The sequence below is a fragment of the Tinamus guttatus genome, unplaced genomic scaffold, assembly GCF_059628265.1.
Source record: "Tinamus guttatus ecotype Peru unplaced genomic scaffold, ASM5962826v1 Tinamus_guttatus_pri_ptg001523l, whole genome shotgun sequence".
NCBI classification, from domain to species: Eukaryota; Metazoa; Chordata; class Aves; order Tinamiformes; family Tinamidae; genus Tinamus; species Tinamus guttatus.
Genome location: NW_028290057.1, coordinates 47,483 through 68,319, shown reverse-complemented (window position 1 = coordinate 68,319; position 20,837 = coordinate 47,483). Strand labels below are relative to the sequence as shown.

The 20,837-nt window shown below is 36.6% G+C and overlaps 1 protein-coding gene across 1 annotated transcript in view; it reads right to left on the bottom strand.

Moving 5' to 3' along the window:
• ITGA2 (integrin subunit alpha 2) overlaps nucleotides 1-20,131 on the bottom strand; it is a 43,774-nt gene extending 23,643 nt beyond the window's left edge. Inside the window, exons 1-11 of the mRNA XM_088539248.1 lie at nucleotides 19,950-20,131; nucleotides 12,707-12,816; nucleotides 11,401-11,492; nucleotides 9,199-9,313; nucleotides 8,697-8,824; nucleotides 7,132-7,280; nucleotides 5,884-6,034; nucleotides 5,290-5,455; nucleotides 4,240-4,313; nucleotides 2,709-2,847; nucleotides 654-799 (exon numbers count right to left, since the gene is read on the bottom strand). Coding sequence (XP_088395374.1) covers nucleotides 654-799; nucleotides 2,709-2,847; nucleotides 4,240-4,313; nucleotides 5,290-5,455; nucleotides 5,884-6,034; nucleotides 7,132-7,280; nucleotides 8,697-8,824; nucleotides 9,199-9,313; nucleotides 11,401-11,492; nucleotides 12,707-12,816; nucleotides 19,950-20,095 — 1,416 coding nt within the window. The 5' untranslated portion in view covers nucleotides 20,096-20,131. The remainder of the gene's footprint in view (nucleotides 1-653; nucleotides 800-2,708; nucleotides 2,848-4,239; nucleotides 4,314-5,289; nucleotides 5,456-5,883; nucleotides 6,035-7,131; nucleotides 7,281-8,696; nucleotides 8,825-9,198; nucleotides 9,314-11,400; nucleotides 11,493-12,706; nucleotides 12,817-19,949) is intronic.
• Nucleotides 20,132-20,837: the final 706 nt, after the last annotated feature.

Below are 20,837 nucleotides of genomic sequence, written 5' to 3'. Positions count from 1 at the left end.
TGTGTTTAGTGTCTCACCTTGCAAACTCTTACACCCAGAAATAGTCAAATACTAATAAATGAAATTGCTCATTGGAATTAAATTATTATATAATATCCTAAAGCATCTGAAGATGCTCATCCATCCACTCTCTCACCCAGTAGCTACTGCTGTAGTTTCACCACTCAGTAAGAAGTATGCATACAGAGAATAAGAAATGGAAGATATACATTTTTAAAATCAAGTTGTGCACATAAAGCTACCTGGCTTCTGATTTCCTCTCAGATTTGCCTGACTGAAAAAAACAAAACCCATAACCTTCTAAACTTTTATCCTTTTCTCAAATGGAGAAAAGAAAAAGAGATTCCAAATCTTGCTTTTACTGTCATCTACTTCACAGCTACCCAGGCAGGGTGGAGGTCATTGAGCCTCTGCTGAATAGAATTGTTGACAGAACGATACATTAAGTGGTTTCATATTTTATCTTTTACACTAGTGAATAATTCCGTTAAAAAATGTTTAAGAGTTATTTAACCTCGCTGTAACAGATTTTTTGTCAGAGAAAGTGCACATAGGATTCTACATGCTTTGCAAGAAATAGGAATTTTCAGAAAAAATGCATTGCTGTTTACTCCTCTCCTGACCTCCGTGGTCTTGGGACAGAATGTACTTGCCTGCTCGCCTCTCTGGGACTGCACTATGGTGATATTACCATGGCGGTCAACATCATAAACCACAACTCTGCCAGTATAGTTGGATCTTGGTGCACCAGCAACAAAATAGACAGAGTTTTGAGTTGAGAGAACAGCAACAGAATAACCTAGAGGAAGAAGCCAAAACATAACACGTGTGTGAGAGAATTAGCTACTAGCTGTCAGTTCATTATCCACAAAAACTGAAAGGATGAATCAACCTGGTGTATCAGTGGCAGAGGATAATACTTCTATACCATAGCTAAGTAGTCACACATGTACCAAACGTTCTTCCGGAGAGAAGACTGATAGATGGATCCAGTTGAAGCAGGTTTACAGAATAGCATGGACAGTAGTCTAGCCTATTCAGTCCAAAGCACACCACAAAAATGTCATGCTTGTGAAGGAGACAGGAAAAAGACTGCAAAGAGCAGCCTTGGAATGAAGAAGTGAAGAGAAACATAAGCCCAGCTTTTGAGCCCGTCTTCAAACCCAAGAAGAACACCTGACTCCTGCAAAGCTCTCGGTGCATTTTCCCACAGCACACAAAACCGCAGCCCGGTTCTCTGGCTGAATAGAATTGGCCATATTAAAAGCTTGTCAGCTGAAGGGCTTATATTGACTGAGCTTCTTTGAACATTTTAATCCTCACCCTTAGTATTATAACATTACTTGCTTTCAAAAAACATCATTTAATATCTGCAAATATTTTAAACATGAGTTAGCACTCTAAAGCTAGTAATGACTACATATTTTACATTTCTGTGGTTTTAGCACAGTTCGTTTATTTTAACAGAAGAAACAAAACTCCTTTCTAAATCCTACAGTTAAACTGAAGAACCACATCCTAGTAAGTGGGTAGAGCATATACATCTTTAGGCAGGCTGCCATACAAAGTGGCCAATCTGCTTTTTGATGATTAAGCTTTGGTGATTACAAATACAGGTCTAATTGGACTTCTGCACAGCCACTGTGTGTTCTAGGGACAGAACAACTATTCTGACTAGCAGATGAAACCCCAACAACTGCATGGGATGTTTTTCTGGAGTCTGAGCCAACTAGGCCACCAGTCCTTCACCAAGAAGGCATAAACCACTACAAGTTAGAGGGTGCAGAGCTGAATGGGGGCCACATTAGCAAGCTGGGCAGAGCCTTCTAGCTTGGCCTCCCCACTCATACAGAGAGCTGGTGAGTGAGACAGAAGGAGATGGAAAAGAAAATGCAATGGCATTGTTTCTGGACAAAACTCCAGAAAGTTCCTGGTGGAGAAGTATTGCTAGGAAATGACTGAACATTTTAAGAGTTATTCTTGAACTGTGAAGAATGAAAATTCAAAGGTATTACACAAGCAAAAGAACCAGAGCCAATTAGACTGGGTTTATTTTTACTTTGTGACAGGTAGAAGTACTACTAAGTCATACAAAAAGGGTACATATTAGTGGGAAAATATTTCATTAAAAAACTTTAGGGATAAGAAAGCCAAACCTGTGCTACTCAGGGATGAACTGCCAGAGAAAGCAGGTTGTACTTTTAAGAGAAGATTTCACACTATATGGCAGAAAAATGAGCACAGGGTCACAAAAACATATGATGGAAAACAACTGAGGGTTACAAATAAGACTTCAGTTAAAGTGCAGTAGTATTCCTATAAGTATAAACCTAACTGGAAAAGGTCAGGAAAAGAGAGAGCACAGATGAAACTGTGATACCAAATCAATCAGCTTCTGATCTGCATGTAATTGGGGAAGTAAATAAGGAGTATGAAAATTAAAGGCACTCAAAATAATCAGCATGATGGAGCCTTTCTTATTTCTTTGTCATAGGGCCCAGTTTTTTTTTTTTTTTTGGCTTAGCACATTGGTACTAGTAGAATTAAAAATAAAATAAAATAAAAGTTTCATTTAGTGATCAATTGACCAGTATATAAAATCTGTTCAGATGCAAAATTCTTTTCCCAAACAATCTGGCCAGAACAGCATTCTTTACTGTCTGGGGAAATATCCAATAGCTTTCAAGATTTATATTTCAGCTCTTTACCTAGATATGAGCTGTGATTTCTGTCCTGTAGAATTTTTTCAAATACATGACTTGGAAAGGTGGTCACTTTGTTTGAAGCCTCCTGAACGACTGTTCCACTCCAGTCGTAAGCCCCAACAGCACCCAACAGCAGAACATCCTTAAAAAAAGAAAATAAATACATTTTAGCAGTACTTATTTCAAAAAAAAAAAAAAAAAAAAAAAAAAAAAAAAAAGGGGGGGGGTGGAGGAAGTTAAAGTTACCATAGATATATAACACTGAGTTTTAGCTAGTGCAGTAGGAGGTGGAGTTATTCTTTTTTTACAAGAAGGTAAGTAACTTTTCTTTTTAGCTCCTAGGCCATAACAATTCAAGATAAAATGAATTTAAAACCTATGAAAATCTCTTAACATGTCCACCCTATGGTTGGGCTTGATAAGCTTTTTTTTTTTTTTTATGTACTCAAGATACTCAGGAAAGTGTCAAAGTGTCAAAGCAGTAAGAGGAGTAAGTAAGAGCAGTAAGTTTTTGTGTTCAAGTGCAATGACAACATACAAAAGGTGACAGAATAAGATATAAAATCTCATCTTTTATGTGTATGGAAAGGAGATGTCATTGAGGGGACAGTTAAATCCAAAATCCAAATGAATAAATTGTTATTAATCTTTGACTGGCATGCAAAAAAATAAAATAAAAGAATAATTTGTATTATTAAAATTCTTTCATTTCTTAATGAAGATATTGTGCAACAAAAACAAGATGTGCTGCTTTCCTGAACAAACACTAAAAGATTTTTAACTTTTGTATCAAGTACTCAGTAAATCATAACATCCACTTGCACTGACATGGAGAAGTTTAAACAATTATTTTGTTATTTTTAAGGACAGAGAAAAAAAGAATAAGACTTCATGTATTTTCAAATGAAAAAATTCTTGAATCATAGTTGGAGAGGGTCTGCTTGGTCAAAATAAACTCTGATAATTGATTGTCACGTAAAATAAAAAATTAGAAACTGTAACAAATCAGATATAAGTGAAATGTGCTTGAAACAAGTGTTATTAACACTATAAATATTGAACAAATTCTTTTCAGACCTGATTTATTTACATCCTGGTCAATGCCCAGAAACAAGCCAGTTTTACAGTATTGTTTCAATTCTTCTGAGTTACTCAACTGCAAAATGTCAGCTTAGAACAACTAAGATTTTCATGCTAGGTGAACTCAGCAGTCCCTGAATTCCTTGGTTTAATTTGTCTCAAAATCATTATAATCAAGGAAACTATTATTCAGATTAACTTATTAATACATATTTTCTTCTCAGAAATATATACCATCAACAAAAACATTAGAAGTTTTTTTTTGGTGTTCAAGTGGAAAAAAAATCAATAAATTAATAATTTGACACTAATGTTAGTTATATTTTCCTTGACGTTTGTCACTGATCATAAAACAGGGTCATTATTTTTATTAGTCTTGTTCTGTTGCATTTGTATGCATTCATGTCTAGATAGTCACATCAATTTATATGATTAAATAATTAAATTCACATACCTTTTTCTGTGAGTAATATGCACTGAAGCCCACCTGTGACATTTCCATTTGGAATGTATCACCTTGATCTGTACCTGGCGTAATAAGTATTTGCATATGGTTAACCTTACAAAACCTTACAGTAGACTTTGAGGGTGTGTCTAATTTGTCTATGTCTCCAAATCTATCCACTCAAATTATTTCCAACATTTAGAAACAATGGAAATTTAATACTTGATAAATGTGTTTTGCTATAAGTCTCCTCCAAAACAGGCAGAAGAAGATGATGGGAAGAATGGCTTGTAACAGTTATGCATGATAAAATAGTTAGCAAAACCCAGGAAGAAAAAGGAGCTCAAATGATCCACTTTATTTCATTAGCAGCATGGGCCTGATTAAGAATGAAAGCAGCTGAGAAGTAAGGAAGAGATTTCACCGTAATCAGAGTAAGGTTGTAACTACAGAAGATTTTCAGAGGGGGCTGAGGGCAGGTCACAACTCTCCCAAGCGAAGTCTAAATATGACTTTAAAAACCTGACTTTCAGGATATGAACTGCCACTGACTCATCTCTTCAGCATGTTCATGCAAGTTGTGTACTGACAATTCTAGATGATGTAGGTGATGTTAGGAAAGGAGTATAGTAGCAGCTAAACTGATTGCATTACTGTAACTGCAATTTTTCATTTGCTTTTTATCTTTACACTTGTTAGATATTAACAGTGAAACACAGGTGAATCTAACAAGCAGAAAAGATATCTTCGCTTTTCCATTGATAAAAACTCTAAACACATATAAATTAATACAAACCCTCAGAGGATGCCTCAAAGCCAGGACTTCATGGAAGTTTTGAGCAGCTGGGGGCCAATTCCCACCATAGGGCAGAAACTGGCTTGAAGCAGCATTAGCTGGGAGAATAACTTCAGGAAAGTTCTCAAAAAACAGAGCCCTCTTGGCGAGCACCAAGCAGCTCACAGTTCCAGGCACTCATGGGTTTCACAGTAGTACACTAGGATGAAGCCAACCCACATCCTCAGCTCCTCAGCTACAAGATTCCAATTTGAGTATTTTACCTTCTATGCTAAAAATGCGCTCGCCAAGTGTTCCTGCTTCTTCTAGCAGTGCAGCCTCAGATGACACATTAAAGAAATACTTCTCTGTTGGATGACTAGCAATTCCTTTGATTTCTTTAATTAAGTTTTTAGTATCAAGTTCATGCCTGATTAAGTATCCCAGGACCTTGGTGGGGGAAGGGAAGAGAAAAAAAAAAAGGAAAAAAGAAGGAAACTGTGTTGTTATTTCATTTTCTTCTGTAGCATCTAAGTATTCAACACTTGAAAAACAATAACATGACTTTCATTCATATTACCAAACTGCTTATTAGATTATATTCCTATACAATACACCATTCAAACAGTAAAAGACAACTTGGGCAAAATAGAAAACGCTGAAGTTGCTTGCAGTAGATTAGTTCTGCTTTTTCAGTTAATTAAAGAGAACCAATAATCCCCTAGTTCATACAGATGAATTTCAGAGTTTTAGTCTCACCAGCACAAACAATACATGCCTTATATACGACTTATGTACAGAATATACACATTCATGTGTATGCACTGAAATGATCACTCCAAAATTGCAATAATATTTATATAATTAGAATTACTTACAGCAATGCCAAATCTGGTTATATTGTCTTCATTGCATCTACCTATCACTGTTTTCAAGTTGGAGCCATCATGTGATTCACCATCTGTCACAACCACCATTACTTTTGTAGCTGCTGGGCGTCCTCCCGAATTGGGAGAAAACGCATAACGTCTGTTATAAAAGATTAGATGTATCAGATTATTAGATGTAAATTTATTGTGGATAGAATTCTGCCTACACTTTTAAATAAACATGTTCATGACCAACTTAGAAGAAAGAACATCTGTAGTGATTTTTTATTTCTAAAGTTAAAAACTTAAATAAATATTTAATATTGCTCCTGATAGTTTGTTCTCAAAGCACTACTCAAAGAACTGCCAAAAATGTAAGTTAGAAAGTGTAGGGGGAAAAAAAAGAAAATAAAATAAAAAGTAGGGCTGGTCATTTCTGCATTTCTGATAGAAAAGTAAGCTTTAAGAAAAACAATTGTTTTGTACAAATGCTTCTGAATCAAAAGGGTTTTTTTTTGTCAGATCTTGCATGGATATTTTTGTGACACCAGGGTATTCAGGAAATGACTCCACTAACTTCAAACAAAAGGTGAGACAGACAATGGCTCTCTTTATAGTACGAAAAATTTTGGTTCCACTTGAGGAAAAATTCATCCCTAAATAGGGCATTAATTCTGTTGGTATTTAAGCCAAGAGCATAGTCCTTGACCCAGCTGCAAAATAGCATCTTCCTAATGAGGAATGAACCTGATTTGTATACATACTTAGAGTTACATATACAGGTAATTTTAAGTTTTTCCTGTATTTCATTCTGCTAGCGCTGCATTAGCACATTGGCAGTGGACAACAGAATTTGTTTTTGCTAGGTTCAAACAAGGCATTGATTGCAAATAGAGATGTTACCAGCCTCACTGGATAAACTTTGCTCTTCTCAATGATTTTGTATCTTCCCTTGAAGACTGTCTGCAGTATTTCATGCATGTCAAGTTGGAACATTTGGGGCAGGCCAAACAACTCCCTTGGGTACCAGAACTACTTTAGGGTAGAATTTAACCCAACAGGGCATGCTTTTCAGCATGCATGCTGCTCTGTACTGAGCCTGGTGAATGTACCTGGTAGATTCTGCCTGGTGGGAACCTCTGTAGAGGCTCTGGGCACTTGCAGGCCCAACAGGACAGAAGTCAGCAAATGAAATTCAGGGGATGCTCATCTCCTTGCTGTTACCAAAGTACAACAGTAATGATCAATGTGTTTTACCTTGCATAGTCAATGGCTTTGAAAGTATTAGTCAAATCTCCTCCCTTCTGATAGGTTCTCTCCATTGCTTTAACAACCTCAGTCTTTGTTTTATATTCATTCAAGTTGAACACTATGCGTGGCTCATTACCATATTGAATTAAACCGACCTACACAATAAAGACGTTGTTAGACTAGATTAGAATTAGATTATCATACCTTACTGTACCATGCAATCATGATGTTAACCTATTCATCAGGCTGGAGTAAAACATCTAAAGATGCACATAGGGTTATCATTTTCTTTCAAAACATACAAAAGCAATTGGTTTAGTAACACAATAGTGACACATTTGGAAAGTAAAGCTAAACACTCTTGCATATTATGTCATTTATTATGTATTATAATATGTTAATGCAAACAATCTGAAATTGTCATTAGGCATTTATTCCAGTTACTTCCAGAAACATTTATGGACAAAAATAATACGGGGGTCCTGGTGAAAAATGAGAAAATAGCAAAAATTCTACAAGCTGAGAGCACCTTTTGTCGATCTTTCCTATGAAAATTCTAATGGTTAGTTACTTTATAGCACTGCAAAACCTGCTGTTTTTTTTTAATACAGGTGAATGCTAAGAAATATGCCGAGATGTGCACTTGCTACAAAAGAAACGAGAAGAAGGTGCTAAAGCTAATGTTCAGAGATGGAGTGTGACAGTGTGCGGGAAGCCTAGCTTTTTTAAGCACCTATCTTCCAAAGCAGCCCAATGAGGAAGGCAGCCTTGGGAAGAGAGATTTCCAGGAGCCCAGTCTTTGTTCCCAGAACTGTTTCTGGAAAATGGACAACTGCAAAGACAAAAAAAATGTAAAAACAGGAAATAAAGCTTTCCCTAATATCATCAAATTACAAGGAAAAAATAATTTCTCAAAGTTCAAAGAATTAACTAAGCAGGAAAAATTCCTGTTCTAAAAATGTAGGGCTTCAAAATTAAAAGCCATATGAAAATCTCACTAGAGAAACTGTTCTACTATTAACATCTCCTCACAGAGTACATTTTAATGATTCTTACACATAATATATGAAGGAGATCTGACCTCATTGGATATAACCTAGACTTCTCTTTCAGGTGATCAGTGTTTTAACTCAAATTGTTAACTCCTTTTCATAGAATCACAGAATGCTTAAGGTTGGAAGGGACCTCTAGAGATCATCTAGTCCAACCCCCCTGCACACGCAGGGTCACCTAGAGCACGTGGCACAGGACTGCGTCCAAGCGGGTTTGGAAGATCTCCAGAGAAGGAGACTCCACAACCTCTCTGGGCAGCCTGTTCCAGTGCTCTGTCACCCTTTTGAGATACATTAGCTGCAAGATAGTAGTCTCTAAAGATAGTAGAGAATTGCATAACCTTCAGTCTTGAAGGAGATGCTATAGCTGTGCTAAAGCATGCTTGGTTTCCTTTGAAACTGCATTTGCTGCTTTTACATTTTCTGAAAACAGAATTTGCTGATAAAAGCCTTTTTTTTTTTTCTTTTCTCCCCTCCTTTTTTCTTTATCTGTCTTTTGCAAAGATGTCTTTGACTTACCTGTGTTTTGGTAGGACTTATATCTAAGCCCTGCACAAACTTTTTCAAAAAAGCACGCACTGCATCCCAGGGATAGATGCTGTTTGACTCATCACAAACCACCACAACATCTATGACAGAGGAACATTCTAAAACAAAAATAAGAAACATAGAATAAATGTACTTTCAGTCTCAATTTGCTTATAGCGCTTGGATGAAATCCATAAGAGTATACTTAGGTCTTACATAGGTCAACACTTCTGGAAAGTTTTGCCAGAATGAAGACTCAGTAAGAAGATATGCAGATTTTTAGCTTGTTTTCAGTTTCACTGCTCCAGTGCAATGCCTCTGAATTTAGGGTGAACCTAGATTCATATCAGCATTAAAGTAGAATTTGTTACTCATTAATGGAGTTTGCTCTTTGTACATACATGTTTAAAAAAACTATCGAGTGTCCCCAAACTTGATTTTTGACCCTCAATTTTGACTTTTTAAATGAATCTGTTTTGCACATGTTGCTTACTTTGAACAGCAGGAGAAAAGCTTCTTAGGATCTGGAAACTTGGACTGATCTCAGAACAGACTCCTGTTGCATAGTATTGGCTTCCACACTGCTGTGCCCACAGGGGACCGCAAGTCTTTAAAAAGGACAGTAAAAAGAAGCTATAAAAATAATAAATACATGCCTCTCTGTATCCATATACAAAAACCTAATAAGTAGGACTGTGAGAATATAAGATGGGATGAGCCCACATGAGTTATCAGTGCAAGTCTCTTGCTGTCACAATGATGTAACCTATTTTGTACTTTGATTTCTCATAGAAAAGATTCTCAGTTCTTGAACATCCTTATGCCTCCTTCTGCAAATCACTCAAACCATCTTCTTCAAACTATGCGCAGCTGTAACTTTCAGAGAGCATAACTAAGTTTGCAAGGAATCTGTTGCTTTCATGCCTCTGCTTTACAAACTGCTGGATAAAAAGCAGCCTTGGTATTTGCACTCCGTATGAATATAAGAGAATAAGTACTCCCACTAGCCAGGAGATGGCATCACACCCACGAGCGACAGAACACATTTAGCTCCGTTGGCTCTAGCCTGTGGTTGCATGACAGCTAGACCTCAAGTTGAGAGGAGGAAATATGTGGTTGGGAAGGGAAAGGGAGGGTGGTGCTATCTCTTTGCACAGTTTTCTCACATAAAGCCATATTGTGAAACCTCCTCAGAATTCAAATATCTGATATTGGAAGGATTGTTGCAAAAATTACCTGCAGGACAAAAGACAAATACCTAGACCCTATTTTGTTATGTAGTTATTTGAGGGATTTTTTTTAAAGAAAATTACTTAAAGAACTCAGGGAAAAATATATAACTTATGTCCCACATTTCTAAAAGAAATGACAGCTTCATTACTAATATTTTCCTGATTCACCTTTCAAATCAGGAGGGCCTGGAAAACAAAAAGTGCACCATCACTGTTAAGAAAGTGAAAGGAAATGGAACAGCATCCTTATTCTTTTCTTAAAACTACTGAAAAAAAAAAACCAGATACTCAAAGGCACAGGGAAATTAAAAATAAGCTAAATGTAGCATAGGTTTACTGTGTTTACATTAGACTATCCTAATATATTTGTCAAGACGTCTACTAACTTCTAGAAAAAGAGGAAAGAAGTATATTTCTCCTTTTGTCAAAAAGGACACACCTCACAAAAGAAGTGGATAGCAGGTGTTAACATTCAACTGGTTCTGTTTTTTGCGTGTCTGTCTTTATGATATTTAGGTAGTCAATCAGTAATGTATGGAGGAAGAAGACCTTTTTAACTGACAGAAATTCAATATAACAAGAAAAGATAAATTTTCCTGCACAAGATATTTTTGTTACTAATTCTGACTCAAGTGGAAAAGCATGGGACAGCACTAGCAGTAATTAAGGGTATTACCTTTAATAATCAGAGACATAATAAAATTTTGAATATTTTTCAAAGCTGATAATCAAGAGATAATAAAGCTGATAATTGCAGTATTGCTGCAATTTAAATTTACAATTAACCTTACTGACTTCAGGAGAACTAAAAAGAAAAAAAAAAAGAAGAAAAGCTGAGTACTTTAAGTACTTAAATACTTCAGTGAACTTTGGTATATCATAGAATCATCAAATCATAGAATGCTTAAGGTTGGAAGGGACATCCAGTCCAACCCCCCTGCACCCGCAGGGTCACCTAGAGCACGTGGCACAGGACTGCGTCCAAGCGGGTTTGGAAGATCTCCAGAGAAGGAGACTCCACAACCTCTCTGGGCAGCCTGTTCCAGTGCTCTGTCACCCTCACTGTTAAAAAAATTTTCTTTGAGTTCATGTGGAACTTTTGGTGCTTCAGTTTTTGGCCATTACCTCTAGTTCTGATCGACCATTACCTCTAGTTCTAGTTCTGATATGATAGTAAAGATAAATAATTGAATACTTGTATGATCACTAGCAAGATGCGGCAGAAAAGATACAACATTTAAAATGAACAAGTAGAGGCCAGAGTCTCTGTAGACTGGAATTTTCCTGATTTTGTAGCCTAAGTACTGATAGATACATGGAATACTTCAAAATATATAAAATACGTATTAATCCATGCTACAAAATAAAACAGATTCATTTTGTACCTAATTAAAAATTGTGTAGAATTATAGTTTTTTTCATAGGACTTTCTGTGTTTTATTGAACACAAAATCGACACATACCAGAAATCCTCCTGTTTTTGAGTTTTGTATCAGAGTCAGGCCGAGGTTCATTTCTTCCTTTATCTCAGTCACATTTGGAATGGTGGTTAAAGCTAAAATAAAGAGATTAAATAAGAACACAATAAAAAAAAAAGATGTACAAGCAATTTAGTAAATCAGAATTTATTTTCTAAAACCACTCTTTTTTTTTCTTTTCCCCTAGGATTTAAGGAGATGCCTCTTCCAGACCCCTTTATAAAGTTTTATGAAAAAAGAAAACTAATCTCTGTGAAAAATCTGCTAAACATGAATTTTAATTCATGTACATGTGTAGATGTTAATTAAGTGTGGGAGAAAATGTAATTTAGAGTGCCTTTCCTCAAGGGCTAAAGGCAACAGAATGGAAAAGAAGACAATTTCTTCTTGTAAGTACTTTTAGTTGGTTGAGTAGCTACAGTTGGGTGGCTATTGTTACTGTTCATAGGGCATGAGATTCCTGCGATACAGTATTATGCTTTAGACAAAGATGTGAAAGGACCCACGGATGACAGAAATGCTTTGCCCTGTAAGCAAAGGTAGAGTAGGCATCTCAAGATACTGTACTGTGTTGAGAAAAAAAGTTACTCTCCTCTGTCATTCTTTATTTTCACTGCATACCAAAAAAAAATCTCATTTGAAACTTAGTCCAGAAAGACACAGAGGCACAAAAGGCTTCATCCAGGATGCTAAGTAAGTGCACTTCAAAATGACACTGTAATGAGAACCCTCAAGTATAATGTAAATATACTACAGATATTGCTACTACTTACATCATTAATAATAGGGCTCATAGAAATTACTAAGAAAGATGGTGAGAGAACTGACAGAGGGAGAACAAAAAGTCTTTATAAGGTACAGCAAACAGCAATAATGATAATATAGTTCTAGAATAAGCTAATTCCAGAAATCAAATCCACCTTAGGAGTGTGTGAAACAAATGGAAAAAAATCACATGAGCTGCTGTAAAAAATGATTATGTGCAAATTAATTTCACAATTTAAAAGAAAAAAATGACAAGGAGAAAAAAGATCATTAGAAATGGCCATATAAAATATTTTTATATTTGTATTTTATTTTTCAAGGTACCTAACATGAAAGAATGCTGACCTTGTCAACAAAAGTGAAATTCCTCTGACTGCCGGTACAACAAACATTCACACAATCCCCCTAGCACTAATATTTGTTATTGGATTTGCTGCTTGCTGATTTTTCTTTTAACATATTGGTGTAGTTGAAAAATGAGGAAAAACTTAACAATTATTGTAAGACATTATTCATTATAACTTACCTTGTAAATTTAATTTTTTGCATGTGGTTTTGGGTGTACCAACAGGACATGCATAGATATCTCCAGTTCTATTAGCTGGATACCCACTCCAGGGTGAACCAACCAACAACCTAAAATAACAGAACTTCATTAGTTCTTCAACGACACTGGGAAAGACCATGGACGATATTACAAAGCAAAGTGAAGGTGACAGGTAAAGAAGCTTCCCAGACACACAGCACCTAAGGAATTAAAGGGTTCTCCCTAGAGCTGTTCAGAAGGTGAGCTTTACTCGGATACTAACACACTGGCTTCAGTATGCAAGGGGCCACTTTGGTTGTGGCTCCTCCTGGGATTAGACTGTCTGAAAAATGTATAATGTTGTTATCGTGATCTCAAACTAAAAGCAAAGGTATTAATATATACTAAAAAAAAAAAATCAGATACATACATTGTGAATCAAAAGACATTGTTTTTAATCTCCTGCCAGGTAGGAGTCAACTGATTCATTTAAAATTATTCTTTTAACTGATAAAAGCATTTCCTACAGGATCTACTCGGCAATGGCAAAGTACTTACAGCTTTCAGCTTTACCACACCTTGAAAACACTGAGTCAGAAAGAAAACACTGCAGGTGACTGGAAACTGCGGCATAAAGCATATTTAATCCTGAACAAGAGCTTTAAGACTTATGAAACTTTCTGCATATGCCATCAAGTGATTCACCTTCTAGGAGTCTTGGTTTGCCATAAGGCTCTCACCCCAGCGTGCACTCCTCAAAACAAGATTGTCACTCTAACCTCAGAAACTTTAAAAACCATCTAAACCACTCTGTGGTAACACTGCAGAACAGTACCTATGGTCCAGTACAACTCTCTAAGACACTGAGAGATTGAAATGTGCGTAAAGAAGAACATGACCAAGTCCTTCAACAGACGGGAAAAAAATGAACCGGCTGATTGAAAGCAGGGACAGCAAGTATTTCCTCTGACAGCAATGTAGGGCTTTCTGTTTATATAGCAAAATCCAAAATCTCTGATAGCAGACTTTGAAAGGACAAGCAATGGGACCTCAGTACAGAATATGGAATTTCATAAGAAGGACTGCTAGAAGCTCATTTTGCCTCCCCTAATACTGAATAAGTAGTTACTGTAAACACATTGCACCATAATAACAACACATTTTATAAAATGATTATGTTTCAAAATGATTGCTATATATCCCACTAAGTTTCCTGAGATCATTTGATTTCATTGCTGCATTTTAAAATAAATAAAATTAATTTGATTAAAACAAGCTCAATAAAAATATATAGCAACACTTTGATTCAGCTTTGCCCTAAGGAAAATGCTAGCTGCATTTTTTAAGTTTATTATATCTCAATTAAACACAAACTTAAGAGTGAACTTAACCAGTTCAGTTAGAAAAAAAATTACATTTTATTTTCTTTGCATACAAATACTTTAAAAATACTCACCTCCTTCCTAATTATCCTGAAAAATTGTGATTATGTGGGCAATAGAAACAAGTTTTGTGTGGTTTTGGCATCTCTAAACTTGCCATTCAGGTTCATATAAATACCTCTCCATAAAAACAGCATGTGTTACAGTTTCTGTGAGGGGGACTCTGACCTTGTACCTTTTCTGCACAGTGGAAACCAGAACCACCATTGCCCAGGACCAAACAACCAAGGCTTGTTAGAAACTCCTCCTCAGGCTGTACACCAGCAGACCATGCAACTAGCAAACACTTGCAGTAACATGTAGGGCTGGAGCCAGTGAAGTCACTGACAGAAGGAAAACAAGGTGTTAGGCTCTCCCCTTGCTAAGTACTACAGAATAATATACAGTAATAAAATGATACCTTGAGTAATAGCAAGGGGAAAGGGGCCAAAAAGAAAGAAAGAAAAAAAAAAGGCAAAAGGAAAAGAAGAGCACAAGGGCATGAGCAATGCCGTAAGCTATTCCACTTCCAGACATTAAGTTTCAAGTTGAATATTGCACTGCAGACATTTTCAAATATTTGCCTATCTTTCCCAAAGGGCAAATATAATTGGGAATCCATGCAGGATGATGGCTAATATTTAAAGGGAAGGCCTTAAAGAATTTTGGAAATACTCTTACATCACACTGTATTGTCACATAATTTGCTGTAATAGTCTGGACTGTGCTAGAGTCATCCTACAGAGATGGGTTATCTTGAAGTCTGAGCACACTGTTTATACAGACAGAGTGAAAATAGGAAGCAACGGGAAGCTCTTCTGTAATGATCTCACTCCTCAAATAGTTGAGCTGTAATCATTTTCTTGCCCACATCTGTACATTTAGTTAACAAATGGTTGATGTAAATGAAAGATTCCTAACTCGTACTTCTGCTGCCGAGGGGACTGATGTGGTCCTCAGGCCTCTCGCTGGCCTGCCAGGAAAGGGCATTTGTTCTGTGGGGGCCAGGAAGCAGAATCCTTCTGCCTCCTCCAGCTATGCCTACAGTAGGGAAAGGAACCCTGGAAAACTAACTTGAGAGAAAGTGTCTTTAATTACTGTGATGTAACAGTAACGTAACAGTGAAACAGATGTAACAGTGATCTAACAGAGAAATGTGTTAGAAGTTTGTTCTCCTGCCTAACCCTCTGGTTTCTACAGTCAACCTTTCCGCACCTAGGGGATAATTTATTATTCCTCTTGCATACTAAGGCTTCTCCTAGCCTAACGCTGACCTAAATCTATGTTACAAATATTTGCCTTTTGAAGTTACCGTGCATCATTACTGTTACACGATGCTGTTCTGGGAATATATATACATGTGCATCTTTCTAAAACATGGGAAATGAAGAATGCAAAAGAATAGCTGGATAGCAGCCTGCTAGTTACAAAAATCTCTCTTTACAGGATGCATGTGAAACAGAATGAAACTGAATGCATCCTCAGAGATCATCTTTTCATAATACTACATTGATTTGTACATGATACTGCTGAGATTTTATTAGTCAGCTCTCTAATCAGCCTCCTACATTATGTACAAAGCAACAGAACTTCATGAAGTCAAATAAAGTTCATGGGCAACGTCACACCACACAGGCTGCAGAAGTGGCAGAGCAGAGTCAAATGCGAATTATTTCTGGGAAATTACACCATGACAAAGCTAGTAACTGGCAAAGTGTCCCATAGCAGAAAACAAAATTAGAATTCTTGCTGAAAGACTGGATTCTCAGCTGTTGTCAGAATTGTCAGAATATGTTTTTACATTTTATAGTGTGAGGTTTTTTTTTCCTTTTCTATTTTCTTTTTTTTTTCTTTTCTTTTTTTCTTTTCTTTTTTTTTTAAATGAAGGTGGTCAATGAAATAGGAATATAAAAGCAGAAAGGACATCTGAATCATCTGCTCTAGATCCCTACAATTACAGGAAATGATGATAGATATGAAGACTGGAAAAGTCTTCATTCTCATAGACACTCCTCTGAATGTCCCAAAGCCCCTGTCGTCGTGGAAAGCCTAGCAGCCTTTGACCAAAAAGCTAAAGAACTCAAAAGCTAAAGGCGAGTTACAGCAAGAGGAGTTTAAAAGGCATTACAGAGAGAAGCCACTGATGTAGAGAGAAGCCACTGGTGCTTCTCAAAGCAGAAAAAGACAAACATGCAGTTGAGGGAAACACCTTTGGGTTAGGAACTGTGCTTGCCCGTACCTGTGGTGCTGGCATTTGAAAGCAGGAGGTGTAATGACGGCAGCATATTGTTTAAAAAGAAGCTGGCCAAAATGTGCTATCTTTGTTGAGATGTTTTCAAAATTTACTGATTTCCAGAAAAGCTACTGTAGAAATATGTCTTTGCATCAGAACCTTTTATTGGTCCAAAGAGGTAAGAACAGTTCAGAAGAAAAGATACCATGCTTTGATCAGTAAAGAGAGGTGTGCAATGATTTTAAAAATCCTATGATTATGCTGATACACCAGTAACTGTAGTGCTTATAAAGGTGTCTTTACTGACATGACATGACATGAAACAAAACAATGCATGTTTAAAAAGAGAGAGGGAAAAAACACAAAACAAATTCCAAAACAAAATTCAAAAACTCCAAATCCCAAACATATCCTGAAGACACACATACATAGGCAATCTTCAAAGAAAACAGTTTAGCAGCCATATACACCCATCTTCCTAATTGGGAGAGAGATAAAAATAAATAAACCCAACCTCTGAGAACACCAGCATTGCTGGTTTTGCAGAACATGCTATCAGCTGCTGATACATATTCAAGCCAAACTAGAGGAAGGGTACAACCCACCCTTATAAAATACTAGGTCTTCAAGAGAAATGCCCATTTGTTCTCAACTTAAGGATCCAATACAGGCAATCTCATCACAGAGAGAACCAGAGTGTAAACAGAATGATGTTTCTGTTGTGTCTAATTACTGATGTGGTGCTCTACCTAGATTTTCCTTTTCGTTGAGTACGTTTCTTTGGCACTCACAGTTTTCTTTGACTCCATCAAAGAGCTCCAGTTCTGAAATTGCCACCAGGCACAGCCAGAAGCTGGAGTTCTGCTTGACTTGCAAGTTCGTGCTTATTTGTATCGCATTGTGGGCCATCAATGCCCTCAGTGGCGGACCAGAATCCAATTATCCCAGGCCATTGGACTCCGCACACAAAGAGCTCCTTGCTGGTTTGTGTCACAGCTTCTCAGTCCTAATACTCCAAAAATTCTCCTGTCTTCATCATTTTCTTTAACCCTTCATCATTTTCTATAACCCTTACTGCCTCAGACAGGTATCTCCTATAAATACATTCAATTAACAAGTTGTTTCTTTCCTTTCTGCTCCTGGGGAGAATGCAGACAGAATTACAAAGCTCCATTTAATACAATACCATGTGATTTTATTAACAGAAGCAAAGACAAGGAAATGTGCAATCCACTTCAGATAAGAAGTGATGACATTCCTAGCAGACCTTTGATTCTGGATAGTCTCAGTCTTGTAAATAGCCGCCACACAGGACGTTTGATGTGGTGCACATCTCCACTATGCCTGAGTGGACTTTTCAAGTGCACCACATGCTTGCTGCAGAATAGCAGCCCCCCACATGAAGGGATGCAGTAATAAATGCTCCCTTTTGGCAGCAAGCAGCGTCACAGCCTTCGGCACGGCCCCACGCTGTTCATCACGCTCCTCGCCAGCCATGCCAACGAGCTAGCGAGTGTTCCATAGGCAGCCTGCAGGCTGTGCATCACTTACAGTAAAAAGCAATCTTACTGAACAGATTTAGGGCTTTTCTTTTTCTTTTTCAAATAAAAATGTACTAGAAAAATATTGCTCTTCTAAAATAAAGAAGCTAGCCTAACAGTGAAGAGAACAAGAGAGTGAACGATGCTTTTAAGCACGTCTAATGATTTTTATTATTGTTTTTCCTATATGAAATTCTGGAAAGAGTTTTTTTTTTCACTAAAACAAAAGCCCATACACTTTTCTCTTTTGGGATGGCAATCAGTGCAGCACACTGAAATGAATGAACGCTGACGAACTACCTATCTACAGAAAAGACTCCCAGGTTCATAGCATTCATATGCCTGGAAGAAAGGACATAGAGATTATTCCAAAATTACTTTCTTTCTCTCTCTAGTATAAGTTATGAAACCCTAGCATATACTATGAAAACTCCTTCATTACCACTTTTTTGAATATCAGAAGTATACAAAAGGGAAATATAAAATAAAAATAGGCTGGGTGAGTTTTGAGCCTAGTGCTCCTGTTGCAAGCTTACAGGAAAAAAAAAAATACAAGAAGAATAGAGTACAGGACATAATTTTTCCCAAAATACCAGCTATGAGCTGAAGCATTCAATTCTTGAGGCAAACATTCTCGTTCTCCTTCAACAGCTTTACACAGAAATTTTTTTTTTTTAAAGGAATGAAAAAAAGAGCTCTGAGCTATGGGAGACTAAGCACATAACTAAATTGGGCAGAAATGCAGTGAGATTGCCATATATCAGGCAAGGAGAAGAGGAAGTGCCTACTCAGAATAAGAAGAGGACACTTCAAAGTTTTAGTTCAGAGGATACAGCTGTGCTCTCCTCTTACTTTACCAGGAGATAAAGTTAAGTTAAACAAGTTAATGCCACAGAAGCAGTAAAATCTAGGTAGTGTTACATGCACAAATGTTGCAGCCTCAAAAGTATGCCTCTGGGCAGGAGAGCATAAGCATATTAGCTAGCTCTCTATTATAATGTGGACATTTTTTCAGACTTTAAACTATTAAAGAATTTTGTATGCATTTCCATGGTTTTCAGATTTTAATATCTTTTTACTCAGCAAAGTTTACTCAGAAAGACAAGTAGTACTTGCCTTTCTGTCCATCTCTACTGGACTACCTGCCCAACATCACTTAAATGAACATGCCAATTTGTGGCTGACATTGTTTCAATCAATGGAAAATGGTGCATCTAAAACGTTGTTGCAACTTAAGATATAATCTGTATGACTTTCCACTACACATTTAACAACTACTTAAGGCAGTTGAGCATTGAAGTATTTACAGATGTATAGTTCAGGAACTACAACAGAGACCTTGAGCTCTGTGCCTGCTGGCACCCCAAAGGAGAAAACAACTTTATCTTCCACTAAATGGGCTTACCCTTGATTAATACTCTTAAGTTTTTTCACAACCAACTTTACTAGAGAAAATATTTTACTAATTACTCATAAAGACCAATGTTGTGACAACAGTGGGTTTCACATCAACTTTTATGGCTGCAGAAATGAAGCAGAAACAAGGCCCTCTCAGATTTTGTTACCATATACACTCAAATACTTTGGCCCTAAAGGAAAGAACTGCTAGTATTATATGTATAATAAAACTACAGAGATATAAGTTCTCATAATTTTACATAAATAATTAGAACTTCTCAGCCCCATTGAGTGTTTTTTCAACCTCAGTAATATCCCAAAAACATGGAATGTGCAATAGATGTACTGTTGAATGGAGAATGACTAAAATCAGAGTCTGCGAGATACTGTGAGTTCTAGAAACTAGTGTAATGTCAAAAAAGAGCTTAGCAGACTATATTATTTCAAGGGAAAAAAAACAACTTTCACATGCATACATCTTCAGAATATTTTCACTTTTTTTTCATAAAGTCAGTACTTACTAACAAAAAGACAACTTTAATAACACATATGAATAGGAACTTATTTAAATGAAATTTGTAAATATAAACATAAGTCAACATTTTTTCTTACACTAACTGGGCATATAATAAGGTATTCAAACTGCTTACCATTTGCCTTGTTCATTTAAAAACTGTTGAACTGCATATCCAAACTGCTCTCTTGACGGACCAGAAAATATTTTTGCTCCAAGAAGCCCAACATTGTAGGCTTCACAATAGTTATGAAGAATGCCTGTTAAAAGAAAGATTGACATTACCAAAGAAGCAATTAAAGAAGAATTTTGATCCTAGTGAAAAAAAAAAGCTTTTCATCTGTGCTAGCTTCCCCAATTAAGAAAACAAAATGTCACCTTTGACACATGCAGTAAAAAGCAGCCTCTCTCCTAATAAACAACAATATTCACCTCCCCATACTCAATGCTTGTGTAGCACACTGTATAGGCATTCTGCGGGCACAGATTAATGACTCATTCAATATTTTGTTTAACAAATGCTACACCATTACTAATGCAAGGGCTTTAGTTGAAGCGAGACAAAAAATATGATTAGAAGTGTTTTATCTTCTGCCGTAAGGGAAGCTTACAGAACAGCAACCACATCAATAGCCTTGGGTACTTGGGTATATCAAGATGAAAATCTTAGTGATAACTGTTAATGCTTTTGTATTCTGCTGTCCATCTGCAGGTTATTGTTTGAAATACAGGAATAAAATTCAGACTGTCTACAGCATCAAAACATCTACATTTCTGAGTCATTTCATTATTATATGTTAGTGTTTGTTTTCTGTCCAAACAGCCAGAGCAGTTGTCCAAACAGGAAAACTTAGAAATACAAACATTAAAGATTTATTGCTGCATTAATATATTTGACACTTAATCCTGAATCTGCACTTTGCTAGGATCAGGACATTAATTGCTTTTTCTTGGGCACTCTCATGCCTAGGGATAAGGATATTTTTCTCAGAACTATCCAGGTTCTGAATGTCTCAATCTTGCA